At 50.3% G+C, this 22,360-nt stretch overlaps 1 protein-coding gene across 2 annotated transcripts; it reads left to right on the top strand.

Annotated features, from left to right (window-relative positions):
- Positions 1-562: 562 nt before the first annotated feature.
- Coq7 (coenzyme Q7, hydroxylase) lies at positions 563-8,781 on the top strand. 2 transcript variants are annotated; one of them, XM_027940962.2, is made up of 6 exons: positions 563-699; positions 4,176-4,354; positions 5,302-5,416; positions 6,291-6,430; positions 7,446-7,514; positions 8,545-8,781. In XM_027940962.2, the coding sequence occupies exons 1-6, from the start codon at positions 627-629 to the stop codon at positions 8,620-8,622; spliced, it is 654 nt and encodes a 217-aa protein (XP_027796763.2). In that variant the 5' UTR covers positions 563-626; the 3' UTR covers positions 8,623-8,781. The 2 variants fall into 2 exon arrangements, with proteins under 2 accessions (XP_027796763.2, XP_071461489.1); XM_071605388.1 differs by lacking the exon at positions 563-699 and adding an exon at positions 803-877.
- The last annotated feature ends 13,579 nt before the right edge of the window (positions 8,782-22,360 follow it).

Below are 22,360 nucleotides of genomic sequence, written 5' to 3'. Positions count from 1 at the left end.
CGTGGCCACCTGAGTTTCACTATGTAATTTCTACTGTGTGTGTTTTTGGTTTTCCGTTTTGTTTTGGTACTGGGCATTGAACCCAGGGGCGCTTTACCACTGAGCTATTTATTTTGGGACAGTCTTGCTAAGTTGCTGTGGGCCTCGCTAATAATTGCGGAGTCTGGCCTTGAAACTGGGATCTTCCTGCCTCGGCCCCCCTGGGATTACCGGGGTGCGCCACTGCACCCCACTAATTTCTAGTTTTTAAGAGAAGTAGGAAACAGAAAAATCTTCCACAGAGGTAAAGCAAAAGTTACAACGGCTATGTCAATAACCCTCCTGGTCGTCTTTCCCGGGAATTTCGATGAGAAAACTTGAGCCTGTCCAGACCTTTCTTAAGAGCAATTTAGCATTCTTATCGCCATAGCAACCCAAGGTTGCTTCTGAGTGATTGATAGGAACCGCATCCAATAGACTGGGTCCATTTGCACCTCTCAGCCAATCACGTGAAAGCGTGGGCCCGGGGCGCTTCCACTGGTACCAGGGCGAATTGCGTCTTCTTTACGTCTGCCTACATCATCACTCCGCGCCAAGAGCAAAACTGACCCGCAGAGCTAAAGAGCGTCTGCTTTGTGAGCCGGGAGATGAGTTGCGCCGGGGCGGCGGCAGCTCCCTCCCTATGGCTTCTGCGCTTGGGCGCCCGGCGGCCTCTCTCAGGTAAAGCGGGGACGCGCGGCCGCAATATTGCCTTGGGTCAACGGGCCGGGGAAAGCTTCAGGTTCGGGTCGGAGAGGTCACGGGGAAGACGTTCTTATACGTCACAGGCACGCGACGGTGCGAGACTGCGTGACGTCATCCGGCGGGCGGGGTTTGTAGTACCCCGCGAGAGTGACAGGTGGATTTCGGAGGTGAAGCTTGGTTGGGGCTTCGGCTTAGGGTTGGCTCGGTGGGTGATGACGTTACCGCAGACCTGCCCTGAAATACACTGAAGACCGAAATGTTGAACTTGCATAGACAGTATTGCCTGCCCAGGCTTGAGCCCGAGATCGTTTTTCTTTCTGCTAAAAATGTCGCTATTATATACATTTACAAATATGAGACGATACCCACTATTCTCATGAATATGTGCTAATTTTAAAATGGAGATTAGCATGAAAATGTTTACAGTGTGCCATCTGCAAGTGGAGATATTTCCTTGATTAATAAATGGATTCGAATTTTTAAATTTAAAATTTTTAAATTTTAAAATGACGAGTGTTATTTACTATCAATTCATAAGCTGCTTTAAAATCCTCCCCTATACCACTGAAGAATTTCCAGGGACCGTCATTGGATATGGGATACATGGATATAAAATGATAAAATTGAGGGCACTGACCCTAGATTGCAAAGTATGTGATAATGCGATCAGAACTCAAAGAGTTGTTGAATGTGGATTTTAATGCAGTCCTGCTGAGCCGATGAGCGTAACATAATAAGAATCATTCATTTTATTTATAAAGTTACTTTGCTTCCCAGATCACATTTTATCCTCATGATAACTCAGGAAGAAAAGTTTTATTATTATATGTTTTCCCTTCAAAGGAAATACCTTGGCCAGTGTGGTGGCATATGCCTATCATCCCAGCTGTGTGGGAAGCTGAGGCAGGAGGATCCCAAGTGTGAGGTCAGCCTAGGCAATTTAGTAAGCCCAGTCTCAAAATAAAACTAAAAAGGGCTGGGGACAAAGCTCAGTGGTGGAACTCCCCTGGGTCAGTCCCCATTGCTGGGAGGATGGGGGGATAGCCTGATTATTGGGAATTTTTTTTATGTAAGAAATATTCTGATTTGTGTGATTTATAATTAGAAATTGGAAAAACATTTTCTTTGTTCTTTAAATTGTACATGGTCCTTTTATGCTTTGCAGAAAAAAAAATGATTGCTATCTGCAGACCCAGGGACATGTATTTCTGATTCTAGGCATATTCATTCTGGGGCCCATCTCATGCTTTACAAAGATACTTTGCTGAGATTGTGAAAAAATGGAAATAGCAAATATTATGATACCCAGGCCTCTCACCACCATTCCACAAACCCCACTACCCCCACCACCACCCCTGTCAAAAAACCTCAACTTATCAAGTACCTGCATCTGGTAGGTTCTTTTTTGTTCTGTTTGGGTACTGTGGATTGAACCCAGGAGCCTTTAACCACTGAAGCCCTTTTATTTTTTATTTTGAGACAGGGTCTCACTGAGTTGCTTAGGACCTCACTAAATTGCTGGCTTTAAACTTGTGATATTCCTGCCTCAGCCTCCTAAGTTGCTTGAATTATAGGCATGCACCATCATGCGCGGCAGGGTGCCTGAATCTGGAAGAGTGAAGTCATGTTAGGGAACAGTCTAGTCTGTTTTAAATACAAACATAATCCTGCCTGTTGCCTGTTAATAGCCCTGTTAATCTGTGTGGGTTTGAACTCAACCTGTATACTCAGCCCCTTGCTATTTCTCAGTAACTTTTTAAAATGTACTGGGTTGTCCCTAACTTTGTTTCCCATAATATGTTTTTGGGTGCTGGTACAAGTGAAAGAACAAGTAAACGAGATAATTTTGAAAAATTGAGCCAACTCTTCAACTTCCACTATTAGATCCCATCTTTCTACAAGGAGATCAGTCTGCTGGAGGCACCAGTCCTTGGACTTGGAGGCATAAACTTATGTCAGGCTACTTTGACTTTGTGCAAGGTCTCATATTGTTCTCCACATGAAACATGACCATGGCAACAGTGACCCACTGTCTGATGGCACAGCCCTGAGTGGGGTAGTATGATTGGCAGGTCTTAGACCCCATCTGGTCTTTGATCTCTGGTTCTTGGACTCAATCCAGATTCTTCAGTCAGACATGCTCAGTGAGACGGAGCAGGTCATGCAGAGGAGGAGACCAAAGCAGAGTCAGGATACTTCGGAATCTCATCTCCACACTTCTTTGTTTAAAGACCTGAACTGGTAGAAAAGTTCAAATTAAGAACCACCCCAGATTCTACCAAGCCTATGTGCCTTGTGTCCAAAGCCCTCAGGCATTTTTAAATGGAAGAACCATAGGTGTACCCAAAATAAGTTTTTTCACACATATTCTGGTTGTGAAAAGATAAAATAGTCACAGCATAAGTGCCATGAAACACATTTCAAAATGATTCCAGTGTAGGTCAGAGTTGACACTACCAACTACTTGACCTCTGTGTCTCAATTTTTCTATCTACCAAATGGGGCAAACCCACCTTAGACACCTAAGCATACCCTTCTCTTGGGGGGGTACTTCTTGAGATCCCCTAATTTGCGGCTCAGATTAACCATTTATTGATGTTTTAATAAATTAAATCCCGTGTGTCCTAAAGAGTTTACATTTTGAAGATAAGAGGAGTTCAGTTGAAGTGATTTGGGACCAAATGATTTAAAAAAAAAAACCTGAGTCACAAGGCCAGGCTCTGAAGACCCAGTGCCCACAGGGTGGTGTTTAGGAGGACGTCAGCTGTGGTTTCCACCTTTGCCTGCAGAGGCTTGTAGAATACCTGTGGTGGGGTGGGACGGGAGCTTCCTGGAGATCAGCTGGGGAGGGGCCGAGTGGTTTTGAGTCGAGGTTGCAGCCACTCCACAGCCTGGGTTGGAGAGAACAGCAGGAGGAGGGGGTGAACTGGGAACCATGCCCCCTGGAAGCAGCCGCCAGGGTCACCATTCCCTGGTGAGAAGACACCATTCCCTGGCCTTTCCAGATCTCTACCCTTAAAGTGAAGTGGAAGCCCAGATCGTTAGGTGAGATCTTCTGTGTTTTAACACTGCAGGTTCACACTGTCCAACACTGTTAAACACTTCCACGTTTAACACTGCAGAACGCACCGTGGGCACGTCTGCCCAGAGGAGGTCGTTCATGACCTTCGTCCTAAAGTGCCCCCTGTCTGTTAAGTATCTCAGCCAGGCAAGGTGGCACATCTGTTCAGGAGGCTGAGACGGGATCGCAGGTTCAAGGCTGGCCTGGGTAACACAGCGAGACCCTGTCCCCAAATAAAATCAGAAGGGCTGGGGCAATGTGGCTCAGTGGTAGAGGCCTAGCACGTGTGATGCCCTGGGTCGCATCCCCAGTGCAGAAGGCGGGAAGGGAGGGAGAAAGAAGCGTCTGGATTTCTCCTGGGAGTAATGAAGGACCCACACCCACATTGCAGCTTGCGGAGGCAGAGTCGCCGCGAGGGCCCACAGTTCTGGGATGACCTTAGACAACGTCAACCGCGTCGCCCTGGACCGAATCATCCGGGTGGATCATGCAGGTGAATATGGAGCCAACCGAATCTATGCGGGCCAGATGGCCATCCTGGGCCGGACAAGCGTCGGGCCGGTCATTCAGGTGGGCACTTCCTTGTTCTTCTCAGCCTGGTCCCCCGATGGGTGGATCTGAAGGCCTTGCAGTAATGACCACATCAGTCACGCATTCCTTCCCCAGGGAGGTGCCGCCACCCTCCAGAGAGCGCATGCTGGTTCCTGGGGGCAAGGTGTGGAGCACAGATGCAGAGGGCAGGAGGAGACCAACCGTGTGTGGGTGGCATTCAGATTTCATGGAGGGCACAGGCAGTGACCCAGAACATTGAGAAGAGAATAATGAACAAACATTTGATACCAATAGTACTTACATTCACCCGTGCTTTCACCCCAGATCTCAAAGCTCACTCAAGCCAGTGGTTGGGGTGTGGGGACCATCCAAGATGAGTTGCCTGCTCTGAGTCCTTGGGCAAGTTACTTAACCTCTCTGTGCCTCACATTCTTCACCTGTATAATGGGGATAATGATAGTTTGCTCTTCACCAGGTGGTTGTGGATTGAGCATGTGACCTGTGTGAAGCCATTTGACAGTAGCTGGCACTAAGAAGGGCCACCTGCGTGTTGGCTGTTTCCATTCTACTTTTTGCATTTGATAGCAGTTGTGCTCACATTCTAGTGATCTGGAAGGGAATTAGCACTAGTTAACATTCCGTCCTCCTGGTTTTGAAATGGGTGAGACATATTGCTCATGTGCGTGGATCTGTGTCACTGAGTGGGCGTTGTGGTTCTGGGGGACCCTGTGGGACCATGGCCCATGGCATCCTTAGCTGCACTTGAGATGACAGGCTCCTCTGGTGGTTTGTTGGTATTCCCTTCTCGGTGACAAAGACTCCTTTTAATCTGATGTTTTAGTTTTTCAGTGACGTTGGGGACTGGGGAGACAGCGGTTGTCCTGGTCCCCGTTTCCCTTTGACCTCCCACCTGCCAGGGTGGCCTCCGTAGCGCCTGCCTGTCTTCATTCTTCTGCTTCTTACAGAAAATGTGGGATCAAGAGAAGGACCATTTGAAGAAGTTTAACGAGCTGATGGTCGCCTTCCGGGTCCGGCCGACGGTTCTCATGCCCTTTTGGAACGTGGTGGGCTTTGCCCTGGGTGAGGCTTGTGTGAGCTTCCGGGTCTGGTGATTCATCACGTGGGTCCTGTTTACTCAGGTTTTTTTTTTTTTTTTTTTTTTAAGTTAAATTGATTGGATTTCTTTTTTCTTTTTCTTAAATTTCTTTAAGTGTTCTTTTATAAATAGAAAGTACAATAAAAACAAACAAGAGGGGGAACAAGCCAGCCTAATTCAGTTGTAGCCAGACACTGTCCCTGGCCCAGATCTAAACCTGAGGTCTGCAAGCCCTTTTAATCAGGGAGCGGGGAGGAGAGTAGCCTGTTCAGAAGGTCACACTCACCCCAAGAGCAGACTTCCTCTTGGCAGTAATCAGGTTCGGAGACCCTCAGGAGCTGGATGAGGCGGCTCACGCCTGCATTCCCAGCTTCTCGGGAGGCTGGGGCAGGAGAATCTCAAGTTCAAGGCCAGCCTGTCTCAAAGTCAAGTTTCAAGAGGACTGGGGGGCAGCTCAGCCGTAGAGCGCGTGTGCCGAGCGTGCTGAGCGAGGCCCTGGGTTTCCGTGCCCAGCCCTGCAGGGGAGGGGGGAAGCACAGGAACAGGAAGAGCTTTCTCACCCTGTGATTCAGAGTCTAAGGGGGGTCCCGTCTCACCTCTAACTTTGCCCCTGAGGACACACGGTAGCATCTAAAGCGCTTTCAGGGGTCACCTCTGAGCAGGTGCCGTGGCATCTAGCTGGCAGAGGTCAGGGATGTCAGATATCTGACAGTGCTCAGCACACACCTGCCCCAAAGAATGACCCGGCCTCAAATGTCCTGTGCAGAGAATCCCTGGCGTAAGGCGATCTGCCTCCCGGGGGTTTCTGTCCCGTACTTTATCACTGCTACTTTATCACTCTGCGTCTGACGATTCCAGGGGCCGGCACTGCCTTGCTGGGGAAGGAAGGCGCTATGGCCTGCACCGTGGCGGTGGAGGAGTCCATAGCGCATCACTACAACAACCAGATCAGGACGCTGATGGAGGAGGACCCTGGAAAGTACCAGGAGCTTCTTCAGGTGACTGACGGCGTTTGAAAGGGGCTGCCCAAGGGAGGAAGGACAGATTGGCACAGTTGGCGGGAAGACAGACTAAGGATGTTAAGGGATGACTCAGACAACTAATTGTTAGCTCCTCATTTTAAAGTTGAACAAAATAGCTGGGTGCGGTGGCACACGCCTGTAATCCCAGTGGCTAGGGAGGCTGAGGCAGGAGGATTGCGAGTTCAAAGCCAGCTTCAGCAGCTCAGTGAGACCCTATCTCTAAATAAAATACACAATAGGGCTGGGGATGGGGCTCAGTGGTCGAGCACCCCTGAGCTCAATCGTTGGTACCTAAAAAAAAAAATAAAAATAAAAAGATTTGAACAAAACGAAGCACAGAGAGGTGTAGCCATTTGCTGTGGTCACATAGCCTGGGGTGAGCGGGGCTACACCCCATGTCTCCTGTGCTTTGCTGCACATCCCTATCATTGGTGGATTCTGAAGAGTGAATGAGACTAAATAGATGAAGTAATAGATGTCCTCAGATAATTTCCCATAGCAAATTGGGGAACTGTTTAAATTGGGTAGTTTCATTTTCCTGTTCTTAGAGATGGGGTCTTGCTGCGTTGCCCAGGTTGGCTGGAATTCCTGGGCTCCAGTGATCCTCCCACCTCGGCCTCCCGTGGGCTGCATCTGCAGGTGTGCACCTGCACACCCAGCTCTATGGAACCATGCAGTTTTTAAAGCCCAAATCAGAAGCTGGCAAACCCCAGCCTGTGTCCACCCCTGTTCTATAAATAAAGTTTTATTGGAACCAGCCGTGCCCACCATTTGCCTTGGGGCTGCCCCTGCACACAGCACAGTGGTGGAGTGGAGTGCCGCAGTTGCACGCAGGGAGCACCCCAGCCGCCTTCGCTGGCACTCTGTGGCCCCTCCTGGGGACAGTGGCCTCCCCAGCCCCAGACCTGACACGGAGGGTCGGCCTTTGGAATGAGGTGAACCTCGGGGCGAGTGGCGCCCGACTTGCGGCACCTCCCTTTTATCTAAGTAGGTGATCAAGAAGTTTCGAGATGAAGAGCTTGAGCACCACGACCTGGGCCTGGAGCACGACGCGGAATCGGTAGGAGCTGACGTCACGGTGCGCGTGGGGCGTGGAGGGTTCTGCTCCCAGAAGAACTGGCCCAAGGGGAGCCGCCCCGCCCCTCGCTAAAGCAGAGCAGCAAGTGCGCGCTGCTCCAGAGGGGGATCCCGCTTCTGCCTGATCCCTGTCCTGTCCCCAGGGCCTGGCAACGTCCCCTTTCCTGTGAGAAACGGGGTGACGCCAGGATTTTGGCAGTGGCAGACGCATTCCTGTCTCTCAAATAGCTTTTGTCCCAAGTTAAAATAAATTGCTCCCCAGATCTTCTTTCTTTTTCTTTTTCTTTTTTTAATTTTTAAATTTTTTTTTTTAAGGGGAGAGAGAGAGAGAGAGAGAATTTTAATATTTATTTTTTAGTTCTCGGCGGACACAGCATCTCTGTTGGCATGTGGTGCTGAGGATCGAACTCGGGCCGCACGCATGCCAGGCGAGCGCGCCACCGCTTGAGCCACGTCCCCAGCCCCCAGATCTTCTTTCTGATTCAGAGAAGTCCCCTCTGCTTGGTGGCCCTGACTCACACAGAAGTGAGCACGTGGCATGTTTCCTGTGGCTTTTGTCTGCTGTGCAGTGCTGGGTCTGAGCCCAGGGCCTCCCGAGTGTTGGACACGCGTTCTGCGTCTCCAGCTCTTGTTTTTGCGATGTGTTTTTATTAGTGGGGTTCATCTTGACAACCCCGTGCGTGGACTATCATTAGACCCGTCTGAGTCTCCCGTACGTCCTCTTACCCGCCTCTCGTCCCTCCCCTGTATCCTTTAACTCCTTTAGTTTATTTGTTGATTTTTAAATCAGTGCTCTGTAGACACATGAAGGTAGGTTTGCAGAGGGCCATTCATACGTGGGTGGGACCATCGGTCGGTTTTACTACACAGGGTGCCCCTCCACCCCTCCACCCCCTCCACCCCTCCACCCCTCCACCCCCTCCACCCCTCCACCCCTCCACCCCCTCCACCCCCTCCACCCCTCCACCCCTCCACACCCTCCACCCCTCCACCCCCCTTGTGGTTTCTAACAGGCCCCAGCATACGTCGTCCTGAAGAGCGTTATCCAGGCCGGGTGCAGCGCGGCGATCTATTTATCAGAACGACTTTAAAGTCTGCCTACTCCTCCCTTCTGTAAAGACAGTGGCCGTTTCATGAGTGACACTGACGGAGAAGGAACTGTACAGTTATTATTATGTGAATCTTGTTAATAAACTACAAGTTTTTCGTTTTTCGTTAATAAAGCTTTCCAGTGCTGGTTTCTTCCTGCAGCCTGACGCCTAAGGCTCATAGGTCACCGGGTCCGTTCAAATTGCAGCAAAGGAAGCGGGTCCTTGTTTGGTCTCGTGCTTAATTTTGTCCTTCAGCTTCAAGAATGAATCAGTAAGTCAATAGGAATCTTTTTTTTTTGTCCGTTTGTGATGCTGGGGATGGGACCCAGGGCCGCTAGCTTGCTAGGCAAGTGCTGTACCCCGGGCTCCCTCCCAGCCTCAGGGACCTTTAAGGGGGAAAAGCTGGAGTTCACTGGTGACAAATGGCAGTTTAAAACCTGAGGTTCAAGTTTTACTGAGCAAGATTATGAAGTCCGTGGCGTCAGCTGAAGGCTCATTGTTTCTGCTCTGAGCTGTGTGTGTTGGGGTGGGGTCTGAGGTCTCAACACTGTCCTCCACCCACAGGTCCTAGGAGGTGGGCCGTTAGGAGGTGACCAGGCCAGGGGTAGAGGCCTCAGGAATGGAGCTAGCACCCGATACAGGAGGCCTGAGACGCCTCAACAGCCCTTCCACCCTGTGCCACAGAGGATGCCGTCTCTGTGGAGGGGACCGTCACCAGACACGAATCTGCTGGCACTTTGACCTGGGACTCCAGGACCTCCAGAACTGTGAGCAGGACATTTTTGTGTTTATAAGCCACTCAGCCTGCGCTGTTTGGTTCCAGCAGCCAGAACAGAGACGGACGTGTTAATCCCAGAGCAGGCCGATTTGTGGATCATTTGCAAAGTCAGATTATAACCATTTCCTTAAGGTCTGTTACCAAAGGAATGAACCGAAACTAAGATTTTCATACTTTAGCTGAGCACAGTGGTGCACACCTGTAATCCCAGCGTCGGAGGAGACTGAGGCAGGAGGATCGCAAGTTCAAAGCCAGCCTCAGCAACTTAGTGAGGTGCTAAGCAACTCAGTGAGACCCTGTCTCTATATAAAATATAAAAAAGGGCTGGGAGTGTGGCTCAGTGGTCAAGTGCCCTTGAGTTCAATCTCTGCTACCAAAAAAAAAAAAAAGATTTTCATACTTTGAGGAAGTATTATATGGTTCCCAAATTTTAGTATTATTTAATAAAATCTTAGGTGGTTCTCCTGACTATATTGCCGGGTTCTGTTCATGACTAAAAGGCTCAGAGGTCACTCCAGTTGAACTGGGCTAACTGGGCTGAGCAAAATAACCACACAAGAGACACAAATACCTTTTTATTTGGGATCGCTGTGAGGGCTCCTCTGACCTTAAGGGTCCGCAGGAAGAGAGAGAAAACACACACACACACACACACACACACAAGCGCGCGCGCCGACCCCTGTTACTGAGGAGAAGCTATTCAAAGGAGGCAAGGGGTCAGGTTTCAGGGGGCTGAGTCTATCTTCATGATGTCACTGTCAGCAGGTTGACTGACACCTGGGTAGGCCACACCCAAGGGCACGGTAAGAGAAGGGGACACACACAAAGCACTTCCATGGAAGATTCTATCCTAAACAGGGCAAGGGGTTATATTACAAAGGAACAGGTGAGCTAGCTCCACCCATGGGGCTGTAGCAAGACAAGCCTGGGCAGGAAGACACAGTCACTCGAACCCTAGAAGAGCGGGGCAGTCTAGCAGCACGGGTGCCTGACGCCACATCGCCCAGCACGTGCGAGGTTGGTCTCCCACAACTGTACCTTAGGAAGTCCTTTGAAGCTTTTAAATTTTTTCATCTTGGCTGGGCACAGTGGTACACTCCTATAGTCCCAGCTGCTTGGGGCACTGGGGCAGGAGGGTCTCTTGAGCCAGGCATTTGAAGTCAGCCTGGGCCACGTAGCCAGACCCCATCTCTGAAAGGGGGAAAAATAAAATTCGGTTCTTAGACCAAAGGTTCTGGCTTGCCGAGGCTGGTGCCAGGCTCAGAATGATTTCAGAAGGTCCTGGTGATTCAGGCCTGGGAGCCCCGCGCCAAATGCTGCCTTCTGTGACTTCGCCTCCCAGGGGCTGGCCTGGCTAGCTTTGTGTTGGACAGGGGACACACTGGGGATCTGGATTTGTCTTCTGTGTCCTCCTTTCCACAACTAGGAGTGGATTCAGCTCAGTGATCTCGTGAGTGTCTTCCAACAGTCCTTACAGTCAACACGGAGGGGAAGGGTGACGCGATTCCTGGTTCAGGCCCAAGCTGCGATGCCAGACGCCTGCTGCTTCCCTGCGTGGAGCTGGCCGCCCAGTCCCACACTGTGGTGCTGCCTGTGGCCACATTATCGCTCGGGTGCCTCGTCCTTCTCTCCTGTGGGAGGCCGTGAGTCGATGAGGGCCAAGCGTGTGCTTCCAGTTCTTGGCACCCGGAGGTGCCCACCTAAAGGAAGGAGGTGGAAAGGAGGGTGGGCATGGGGGGGAAGAGGACGTTCCCAGGCAGCAGCAGGACTGCCCTGGATTCAGCCTCCAGATCTTCTTCCTGTCACCTCTGACCTCTGGATGCTGGAGGGTCCTCGGGTGCGGCCCGGCCCTGCTCTCGGCCGGTCTTCTCAGGTATCTCCCTGCGTCTGCTTCCTCCACATTTACATCTCAGGCCCGACCTCCCATTTTCAAATACCCAAGTGCCTCCCTGACTCCTCTTGGAAGTCGAAGAGGATTTCCAAGGTCCCAGATGAACTCTCCACCCAAACCCACCTCCCGTCATGGCTGACGGCAATACCCGCCTTCCAGTGCCCAGGCCCAAATCCCCGCAGTCACCTCTGACTCCTGGCCGTCCCTGCCCTCCAGTCAGCCAGGACAGCTGGGACTCCAGATCCCTCCCACCACCTCCGCTGCCACCTCTCAGGCCCCGCTACCCTCCCTCCCACCTGGACTCTTCCAGAAGCCTCTGACCGCCTCCTGCTCCTCCCACAATCCATTCTTAACCCAGCAGTAGAGAGACGCCTAGAGCCACAGCCACATCAGCTCAGGGCTCAGCTCAGATGCCCCCGTGCATCCCCAGCCCCCTCACAGTACAAGTCAAACTCCCTAAGACAGTGTGCGAGACCCCCCAGAGACCCTGCTCCAGCCAACCAGGCTCCTCAGAGGTGCCAGGCACACTCCTGCCTGATGTGATTCCCAGTGGCAGTGGCCTCCACCTGGAATGCTCTTCCCCAGAGGCCCACCCTGACCACCCTTTTCAAATTTGCAAGCCCCACCCCAGCCTCATATACCTGTGGCTGGATGGTACTTACCACCCTCCCATATACTATGTGATGAGCTCTGTGAGAGCAGGAAGCTTTGTTTTAGCCACCAATGCATAGTAGGTGCTCAATAAATAGTGACTATGGGACTGAATGGAGAAACAGCTCTCTTGAGAGGGGCATGGTTCAGTCAGAGAGTGCTTACCTATGGCGCATGAGGCCCTGAGTTCAGTCCCCAGCACCACACACACACACACACACACACACACACACACACAACAAAAGAAATAGCTGTCCCATGTTAAAAGTCATTTTTCAAATAACTAGTAATTCCAGGCTAGTTCCATGTACATCTCAGCAAAATTCAATGGCTATTTATTGAAAAAAAAAAAAGCCACCAGGAAACTAAAGGAAGTCCACTCCAATGTTTCTTGCTAATGATTAAAAAAACAATCTGGGTATCCAAGTGCAAAAGAATGAACTTGAACCCCAACGTCATAGCATTTTACAAAAATTAACACAAAATACACTAAAAATTCAAATGTTAGTGCCCAAACTCAAACGCTCTGAGAAGATGATATAAGTTCACATCTACATGACCTTGAGTTAGGCTACAGTGTCTTCAGTATGACACCACAGCACAAGCAACAAAAGAAAACTGTTTCATCAAAACATAAACTTTTGTGCTTCAAAAGACACTGTCCAGCTGGGCTCAGTGGCACACACCTGTCATCCCAGGCTCCGGGAGGCTGAGACAGGAGGATCACGATTTCCAAGCCAGCCTCAGCAAAAGCGAGGTGCTAAGCAACTCAGTGAGACCCTGTCTCTAAATAAAATACAAAATAGGGCTGGGGACGTGGCTCAGTGGTCAAGTGCCCCTGAGTTCAATTCCTGGTACCAAAGGGGGGGGGAAAGAAAAAGGCACTGTCTAGAAAATGAAACCATAGAATGGGAGGAGATATTTGCAAACATATTTCTGATGAGGGACTCATATCTAGAACATATAAAGAACACTTACAACTGAACAGTAAAAAGAGAAACGGCCCCATTAAAGAGAAGCTGGGTGCAGTGGTGCATACCTGTAATCCCAGTGGCTTGGGAGGCTGGGGCAGGAGGATGGCTAGTTCTAGGTCAGCCTCAGCACCTAAGCAAGACCCTGTCTCTAAATGAAATATAAAAAGGGCTGGGGATGTGGCTCAGTGGTTAAGACCCTACTACCTAAAAAAAAAAAAAAAAAGAAAGAAAATCACAACAAGAAGCCGTATCACAATCAATAGGACGACTGTCCCCCAAAAGGTGGGAAATAGGTGTTGGTGAGGACGTGGGGAGACTGGAGTCCTCTGGTGGGAGTATTAAGTGGTGCAGGCACTTGGGGAAACAGCCTGACAGTTTCTTGTTAAAGATGATGTAGCAGCTCCTAGGTATGAACCCAACAGAATCGAAGACATGTTCCAACAAACACTTAGGTCATGCTCGGGTATGAGTCACTACACCCAGAGGAAACGACCCAGATGCCCATCAGCAGGGAGCGGAAGAGCAAAAGGTGGTGTGCGTGCAAGGGGGCACCACCCAGCCACGAGAATCAGACACACAGATGCCCACGGGAACCTGGGGAGCCTCATGAACATGCTCGATGTATCATCCTAAGGAAAAGGGACAGTGAAACCCCACCCCATGTCCTTCCTGTCCCCAAACCCCAGTCACGTTAAGGAACCAGGAGAGCGAGGCTGGGCTGGAGGGACCTCGGGAGCTCGGGACATCAGCCATGTCTGTAGGAAGCTGCTCTCCTCCCGCCCCAGCCCAGGCACTCCTTGGGACGCTGGTGGGACAAGCAGGTAAGCAAGCCCAGGCTGCTGTGCCACGCTCCTGCAGCCCCACAGAACTCCTTCTCTGAGCGGGCATGGGGCAGAGCCGAGGGCACTGTGGAAAGGATGTGTGTCACCTGTCCAGCCAGCCACCACTGCACAAAACACTGAGAGGGAGAGGAGGGGCTGCTGGCAGAGGGACAGGGGGGGGGGGGGACGGAGGTGCTTCCTGCCAGCCTGTGGCCCCTGCACTCTCCTCAGCAGCTCTGATCTCCTGTTAGCTTTCCCCACAAAGCCCCGACTCCCGGGCTGTCTTCGGGTACTTTTCTTGGTCTGTCGGCAACCTTCCCCACCTCCCTGGTACAACCTGGCTGTGGATGAGACACTTGGGGACAGAGTTTCAGTACAGAAAGATGGAGGTAATTCTGGAGATGAATGGAGGTGATGGTTGCCCAACAGCGTCACTCTACTCAATGCCACTGAGCTGTAGGCTGAAAAATGGCTTAAAAAGCAGGTGGACATGGTGGATGGTGAACCCACATGGTAAATGAAAGGAGCCAGACCCAAAAGGCCACTTTTTTTTGGTACCGGGGATTGAGCTCAGGGGTACTTGGCCACTGAGCCACATCCCCAGCCCTAGTGTCTCACTAAGTTGCTCAGAGCTTCGATAAGTTACTGAGGCTGGCTTTGAACTCATGATCCTCCTGTCTCAGCCTCCTGAGCTACTGCGATGGTGTGCCCAAGCCCCAAAGGCCTCTTTTGAGTCCATTTATAGGAAATGTCCACAAGAGGCCAATCCGTAGAAACCAAATGTAAATCAGTGATTACCTCGGACTGGGAGGAAATAAGGAGTCACTACTGATGGATGTGGATTGGCGGGGTGAGAATGTTCTAGAATGAGTGATGATGGTCATCAACTTTGTGGATCTAGTTAAGCCCACTGACACCCACTGTAAATTCATGAAATATTAATTCACTGAAAAACTGTGAATTTTCTGGTATGTGAACCATACAACAACAAAAAAATACAGAATATATAGTTCTAAGCTGTATTTGAAGGCGCGGTCCAATCCAGGCAGTTGAATGGGAAGTACCGTATTTACCCTAACCACGCTTTAGGCCAGCAGAACACGTGGAAGCCTCGATCTCCCTGAGATTCTGGTGACATTTTTTTGTCCTTCCATATCACTCTGCGTAAATGTTGCAGCTTGAAGGCCGAGCCACACGAAGGCATTTTGCACAATCCTTATGAAAGGCCCAGATTGGCTGCTGTTGGCTTAGCCTCGCCTTCAGAATCCACGGCTGATATTTTATACTTCTGAGAGCTTCTAGAACAATGTCAGAGAGATTTTCTGGACCCTCCTTTGTTTTCAATTCCATTACCTCTTGGCCTCGTGAATTAGTGGGACAGTCTTGTAGTCTCTTACGTCATGGCTCTGACCTTTCAGGGAAATGTGGTTTTCAAATTGGAGGTGATCCAAAAATGGGGCCAGGAGGACATTCTCGAGAGCAGGGCAGCTCCTCAGAGGCAATGGGGGCTCAGCGTTTGGGTCTTGGATCCTCTCAGTATTCAAAGGGTGGTCCACAGGCCGAAAGCAGACTGTCAGCTGCAAGTGCGTTGGAAATGCAGCATTTTGGCTGAGGGTATGGCACAGTGGTAGGGAGCTTGCCTAGCATGCAGGAGGCCCTGGGTTCCATCCTCACCACTGCAAAAAGAAAAAGAAATGCAGAATCAGAATTTTGGGCTTTCCCCTGCAAATCTACTCAATCAATAATTCCAGCTACTTGGGAGGCTGAGGCAAGGGATCAGAAATTCAAGGCCAGCCTGAGTCATTTAATAAGACTCTGCCTCGAACCTTTTGTAAAGGGCTAGGGATGTAGCTCAGTGGTGGAGTGCTTACCCAGCCTGCCATGAGGCCCTGGGTTCAATTCCCAGTATGACCCCCCCCCCCAAAAAAAAAGGAGAAGAAGAATCTGAATCTGCATTTTAGCAAGATTTAGTGGTTTTATAATGTGGAAACATCTGGTGGAACTTAATTTCCCTGTGTTTGGGCTGTACTCAGTGACTTGTTTTAACAAACAGATTGTGTTAGATATGATGGGAGTGTGACTTCTAAGGTATCTTAGTTGGTTTGTGTCTCTATAACAGAATACCTGAGGTCAAGTACTTCATAAAGAAAAGAGGTTTATTTGGTTCATAATTCTGGTAACTGGAGGGTCCAAACCACATAGTGCCAGCATCTGGCTGTGTCACAACATGGCACAGAAGGTGCAAGAGAGCTCACCTGCTCTCATAGGAACTCATCTACTCCCTGGAGACTGCGCATTAATGTGCTCATGAGGGTAGTTGTGACAATCACCTAACCACCTCCCGTAGGCCTCACCTTTTAAAATCTCACCACCTCAGAACACCTCAAGAGTGGGACCAACCTTTGAGGGACAGACCAAATCCAAACCTTGCTACAGTGCTAAGTCATAAAAGGTACTGCGGCTTCCGCCTTTCTGGGACCACTCACTCTGGGGGAAGCCAGCTGTCACATCCTGAGGACACCTGACAGTTCATATGTGATGAGGCTCCTGTAGCCTGGCACTGAAGCCTCCTGCCAACAGCCACACAGGTCCCCATCCTGGAAGTGGGTCCTTCAGTACCAGCCAAGCCATCGAATGACTGCAGCCCCATGACAGACCCTCAGCCTGAATCACCTGCCAAGTCACTGCTTAATTCCTGACCCGCAGCAACTGTGAGATAATAAATGTTTGTTCTTTTCAGCTGCCAAGTTCTGGCATAATTTCTTATGCAGCAATAAATAACCACTAGGTAGCACCTCCAAGCGATTTAGAAGCATATTAAAGAGTTGTTTTTGTTTGTTTGTTTGTTTGTTTTTGTTTTTGTGCTGTACTGAGGGTGGAGCTCAGGGGTGCTCTACCACGGAGTCACATCCCCAGCCCTTTTTATTTTTAATTTTGAGATAAGGTCTCACGAGGTTGATCAGGCTGGTCTCAAACTTGCCATCCTCCTGCCTCAGCCTCCCCAGCAGTTGGGGATTAGAGGTATGTGCCACCACACCTGGCACCCATCACAGTTTGAGCAGCACTGAAGGAGATCAGGGTCTCCTAGGAGACGACCTTCTCAGCCGTGTCTCTGTCTTCAGTGCTTAGCATGGGACCTGACACACGAGATTTTTGTTGGACTGGATACAAAGTTAAATTCCCCTGTTCTTTGAAAAGCAAACTCTTTGTAATAAATAATGCATGTAAGCAAATGGCAAAATACTCTAGTATTCTTAAAGGATATTTAGAGTCACAAATCTCCCAGTAGATTGATTATTGATTAAGAGCAAACTCTGCGACTTGACTTTGTGATTACCTTTTAGCAATCTGCCACACAGGTTGCTTCTTTCACTTCCAAAAGTGGCACTTACTTGCCTCGACGTTAAATATAAACTACATATAGGTCCTATCTGTCTGTCTGTCTATCTCTCCTCTCCTTCCAAACTTTTATCCGAAGTAACCACCATTAATAATTCACCGTTTCTCTCCAGACTCTTTTCAAAACCTTTGGGATCACTTGAGTCTGTATTACTCATTCGCTGGTTTTCGTCTCTGGTCTCCAAGTCCATCCCAGAGCCCTTCGCCTGCCCTATTCCTCTCCCAGCGGCCACGGCCACGGCCCCCTGCAGACTGGCTCTTGGCTTCGCGTGGGGAGATCGGAAGGCGCCTCGGGCCCTCCTCGCGGTGCTGTGGGGCAGCCCTGCCCGCTGCGCCTGAACGCGACAGGTCCCTTGATCCTCTTGCCCAGGAAGGCCTGGGGAGGGACGGTGACGCCGGTGTCCCCCAGAGGGCGCCCGCGCCCCGCGAGCCGAGTCCGGCGTGGGATGGCGGCCAGCCCCCGGGGCCGCGGGACAACGCCCGGCGGGGTGCCGCGATAGCCTGGCCCCAGTGACCCACCCCGTCGTCTCCGCCGCTAAACCGGAGCCCCCCGAGTGTCACGTGTGTGCACTGCGGGGTGCAGAGGCCCCGCTGGCCCTTCCAGCCCCTGCTGACCATCTGGCTTGGGTGTCCTTTTCGGAATGGATGCATTTGCTTTTTCAGAAAAGGGAGAGAAGTGAAAACGCAGGCGAGGCCCGACAGTCCCTGTCCAGGGGTGGCACCTGGAGGAAGGGCTGGAGCGTCACACGCCGCCTGGGGACAGCGCTCCCTAGACGCTCCTCCCCATCCGCGGGCTCCGCCCTTCTAGATGGGGACCTGGGGCGCTTGTGAGGCCTCGCGCACAGGGGAAGCCACCGCATCTCCCCGCCCACCCCTTTCCTTTCCCTCGGCTTCTTGCGCTGGGGTTGCGTTCCTGCGCCCCGCCCCCCCTCCCGCCCGCGTGTCCCCGAGGTGGCCGCGGGCTGCCCCAGCACCTGGGGCTTCTTCGCAGGCTCCCGGCCGCACTTTGATCAGTTAATTGAAGCTAAAAGAAGATGAGGACCCATGGAATAGAATAGTCACCAGAGTCAGGACCAAGCCTCCTGCTCTCCATAGGGACGCACCTAGAAACTTCTGGATCAAAGAATGAAGTGGGAAAGGAGAATCCACCTCGAGTGTGTGTGTGTGTGTGTGTCCCCGTCCGTCCGTCCTTCGGTCCTCCTGGCCATCTGCAACCAAATCCCAACCAGCATGACCAAGCCTGGCGAAAGTTTACCCCATAACCCTATCTTCACCTTCCTCCCCTGAAATGCTTTTTATTTATTGCTACTGAGTTTTTGTTTGGTTGTTTGGCGGGTTTTGAGAATTTCTCCATTCTTCATGGTACTCCCTTCAAGAAGAAAAAAAAAAAAAAATCCAGTGATCTAATTGTATCTTTGCAGAGTTAGAATTTTCAGATGCTCATCCTGGGGTTTTCACCGAGCACACACATCAGAATAAGCTCTTGAGATTAAACAACAACAACAACAACAACTCTACAGACACTTGGGATCCACCTACCGAGGCAGAAGCTGCAAGCCTGGGCCTCAGGGATGGATACATTATAAGATCCGGAGCTCTGCCGGCAGCTCTGGCCAAGGAGGCGTGGTTTAATCCCCCCAAAGCTCCACCCCCACCATGGACGCATTTCCTTGGCATTGACATGTGACTTTCCCGGATGGGTTCAGGATTCCCATTCTGTCCCACTTTTCCTGCGCTGTTTTCTGCTAAGATGGGATCTATTTTTCCCTGGCCCCTTCAGGGAAGCACTTTCCTGACCAAATTGCCTTTGCCAGGTGGAAACAATGGCCCACAGCCATGCTCCTGTTCTGCTGGGGGAACAGCTTTTGTGTGGTATTTTCCATGCCTAACCTCCAAGCAGCTTTATTGCAACAATAATAAAAAAAAATATATATTGTGTGGAGATGCCACCTGTCGTGCTTGCTTGGTGATGCTCAGGGTGTGCAGGTGTGTGTTTAAATAAGGCCACGTGGGCATTAAAAGAATGGTTATCTAAGTTATTCATTTGACTGCTTTAAACCGTTGTGGCTATGGAAGAAAATAATTTTCAAACATGAATTTATATTTCACCCTTTTTTCATCTAGAAGAGAACAAAACATCTCACTTTTGTTTCTGATAGGAACTTATTCGTTTTGCAAAAAGAAAGAGACATCTAGCTTGAAACTTTAGGTATGGCTTGATGCAGGATCTAAAACCAAACTCTCTCACTCTCTCTCTCTCTCTCTCTCTCTCTCTCTCTCCACTCCACCCCCATTCTACGGAGCTGATATTAGACTCATAATACCTCTCCATAGCCCTCATATATGGCCACAAAATAGCCATAGAACTTCCATAAGGGACCTCCTATCACCCCTCCACCCATAGAAAGGGCGAGGGTCTCTTCCTCTGGCTTTGCAGGAGAGGGAAGACTTGACTTTCCCAAACACTCCTCCCCACCTCTGATCTCCTTTTTTCCAATCAGGTGACATTTCTGACCCTGGACCCATCACCGATGTCTGGGGATTCTGGTGCCCTCATTGGCCAGACCTGGTCACAGGGTTACTCCCTCAGCAGTTGCTGGAAACTACCCCACCCAAGGCACTCGGGAGAGAGTAAGGTGAAGGTGGTTCTTGCAAAAGAAGCCAGGGTCCTGTTATCAGGAGAAGGAAGAAGAAATGCTTGGGAATAGGAGAAAAGGCCAGATGACCCCTGCGTCCTGAGGTGATGGAAATAGACCCCCAGTGGATGTTAACAGGGCAGTGAATCAGGCTGAGCTGGTGTGGGGAGGTGAAGCCCAGTGGGGACAGTAATCTGGCAACCTCTCCAGAGCAGATGGAGAGCTGGCCTGAGCTCTGTGGTGACTGAGAAGCCACACAGCATAATGGTCCACACCACCTGGGGTGTTACCCAGCTTCTCTGAAACTTTAATGTCTCTCCTTATAAAATGATAGCACCTGGGTTGTCGTGGATGAAACTTGAAAATAATGTGCTAAGTGAAAGAAGCCAGTCACACGGACCACGTCAAAGATTCCAAATACATGAAATGTCCGGAATATGCAAATCTTTTATTCTATTTTTTTGTAGATGTAGATGGACAGAATGCCTTTATTTTATTTGCTTATCTTTGTATGTGGTGCTAAGGATCGTACCAGTGTCTCACCCATCTAGGCAAGTGCTCTGCCACTGAGCCCAGCCCCAACCCCCAGAATATGCAAATCTTTAGGGACAGGAAGTAGATTAGTACTGCCTGCCTGGGCTGGGGCGTGGGGCTTCTTTTGAGGGTAGTGAAAATGTTCTAAAATGGACTGTGGTGATGGCTGCCCAATTCTGCAAAAACACCAAAACCCATCAAATTGTACACCTTCACTCAGTAAATTGGGTAACATGTGAGTTATAGCTCAGTAAAACTACAACGAAGTTAATATGCCAAGCGATTTGATGGGCACCTGGTACATGCCCTCTGTTTGCTCCCTGCAGGTCACAGCACTTCCTTCTGATTCGGGTTCTTGGGGACCTCACTGTCCTTTAGCCTGAAGTGACCTCTATCCTGCCCTCACCTTTCCAAATAGTCCCAAGGTTAAATTCCCTTCAAGTATTCCCTTTTGGGGTCTCTCTCTGTCTCTCTGTCTCTCTCTTTTTTCTGCCAGGATTCTGATTATACAGAAAGCAACTCTTCGATGGAAGAACTTGGAATAGTTATGTGTCAACTTGACTGGGCCACAGGTGCCCAGATATTTGGTAAACGTTATGAGAATGCCTGGGAAGGCCCTTCCTAAGGCAGATGGGCTCCTCCAATCAGTTGAAGACCTGAGTGGAGCAAAAAAGGCTCAAAAAAAAAAAAAAGGAAACTCCTCTTGACTTGCTGCCTGTGAGCTGGGACATATCTTTTCTGGCCTTCAGACTCAAGTGATTAGCTTTTCTTAGGTCTTAAGCCAGGCTCTCAGGAGCTCCTTGACTCTGGTGGAGACACTGCACCATAAACCCATTACCAGTAGAAGACAGAAGTTGAACACGTGAGTACACCTCACCTACTGGTCACCCTAATGCCTCACCTACTGGTCACCCTAATGCCTCACCTACTGGTCACCCTAGCTTAGCGACACAGCAAGCCGGAGCCTCTCAGGAGTTTCCATTTGTGAACTTGTGGCTGGCTGGGAGCTCAGCTTGCGGCCCCTGCTCAACTTCATAAGAGAACATTGCACCATACATGCATAACCCAGTAAGAGATCCAGGTCTAAAATCCCAAGTGCAGTTTCTGCTGAATGTAAATGGCCTTTGCACTGTTGTGAAGTAGAAAAACTGAAAGTGGAGCCACCATAATTTGGGGGCCATCTGTATGACCTTGGCTCTCCTGATTTTTATTTTGGGGACTCACACGGGAACTGTAGCTCCACCCTCATGAGCCCTGGGTCTCCAGCTGGTTGGCTGCAGAGCTGGGGCTTTCTCAGACTCCAGAATTGTGTGAACCAATTCCTTATAACCTATCTCTCTCTCCACTGTTAAGTTTTGGATATGAGGTGTCCCTCAAAATCTGCCGTGTGGACGCGGGAATGCTCAGTGGTGAAATGATGGGATTGTGAGAGCTGCGACCTAATCGCTCCGTCCTGGTTTGAGTGGACTGGTGCTAACTGTGCGCAGAAGGGCTATGACTAAAGAAGGTGGATCCCCGAGCGTGGGCCCTGGAAGGGCTCATCTTCTCTGTGGTCCCTCCCTCTCTTGGCCACGCCCTCCCACCATGATGTTCTGCCCCACCTTGGGCCCAGAGCAGTGAACGTGGCCCACCACGTACTGAACCTCCGGAACCATGAGACAAAAATAAACTTTTTCTCCTCTAAGTTGTCCCTGTTGGGTATTTTGGTCACCACAGCAAAAAAGCTAACTAAGCACAGAAATTGGTACCAAGAAGTGAGGTTGTTGCCATGACTACCCTGACCATGTGGTTCAGAAGCCTTTGGAACCGGTTTATGGAAGGAATTTGGAACACTTTGGAGATGCAGGATGGAGAAGCCCTAGAATGTTGTGAAGTGGAGCTCAGTGGGCGATTCTGGAGGGAGCTCAGACTGGAATGCGGATAGGAATGCAGACTGTGCTCATTAAATTTCAGAGAGAGAGGAGGGCGCTCTTGGGAATCGGACAAGAGGCCGCTTGTGCTATTTTCTGAGAGAGAATTTGTCTGCATTTCGCCCATCACCCACGACTTTGTGC

Source organism: Marmota flaviventris, chromosome 19, assembly GCF_047511675.1.
Source record: "Marmota flaviventris isolate mMarFla1 chromosome 19, mMarFla1.hap1, whole genome shotgun sequence".
Lineage (NCBI taxonomy): Eukaryota > Metazoa > Chordata > Mammalia > Rodentia > Sciuridae > Marmota > Marmota flaviventris.
The sequence above is the reverse complement of the archived record's forward strand: the minus strand, read 5'-3'. Positions and strand labels throughout refer to the sequence as shown.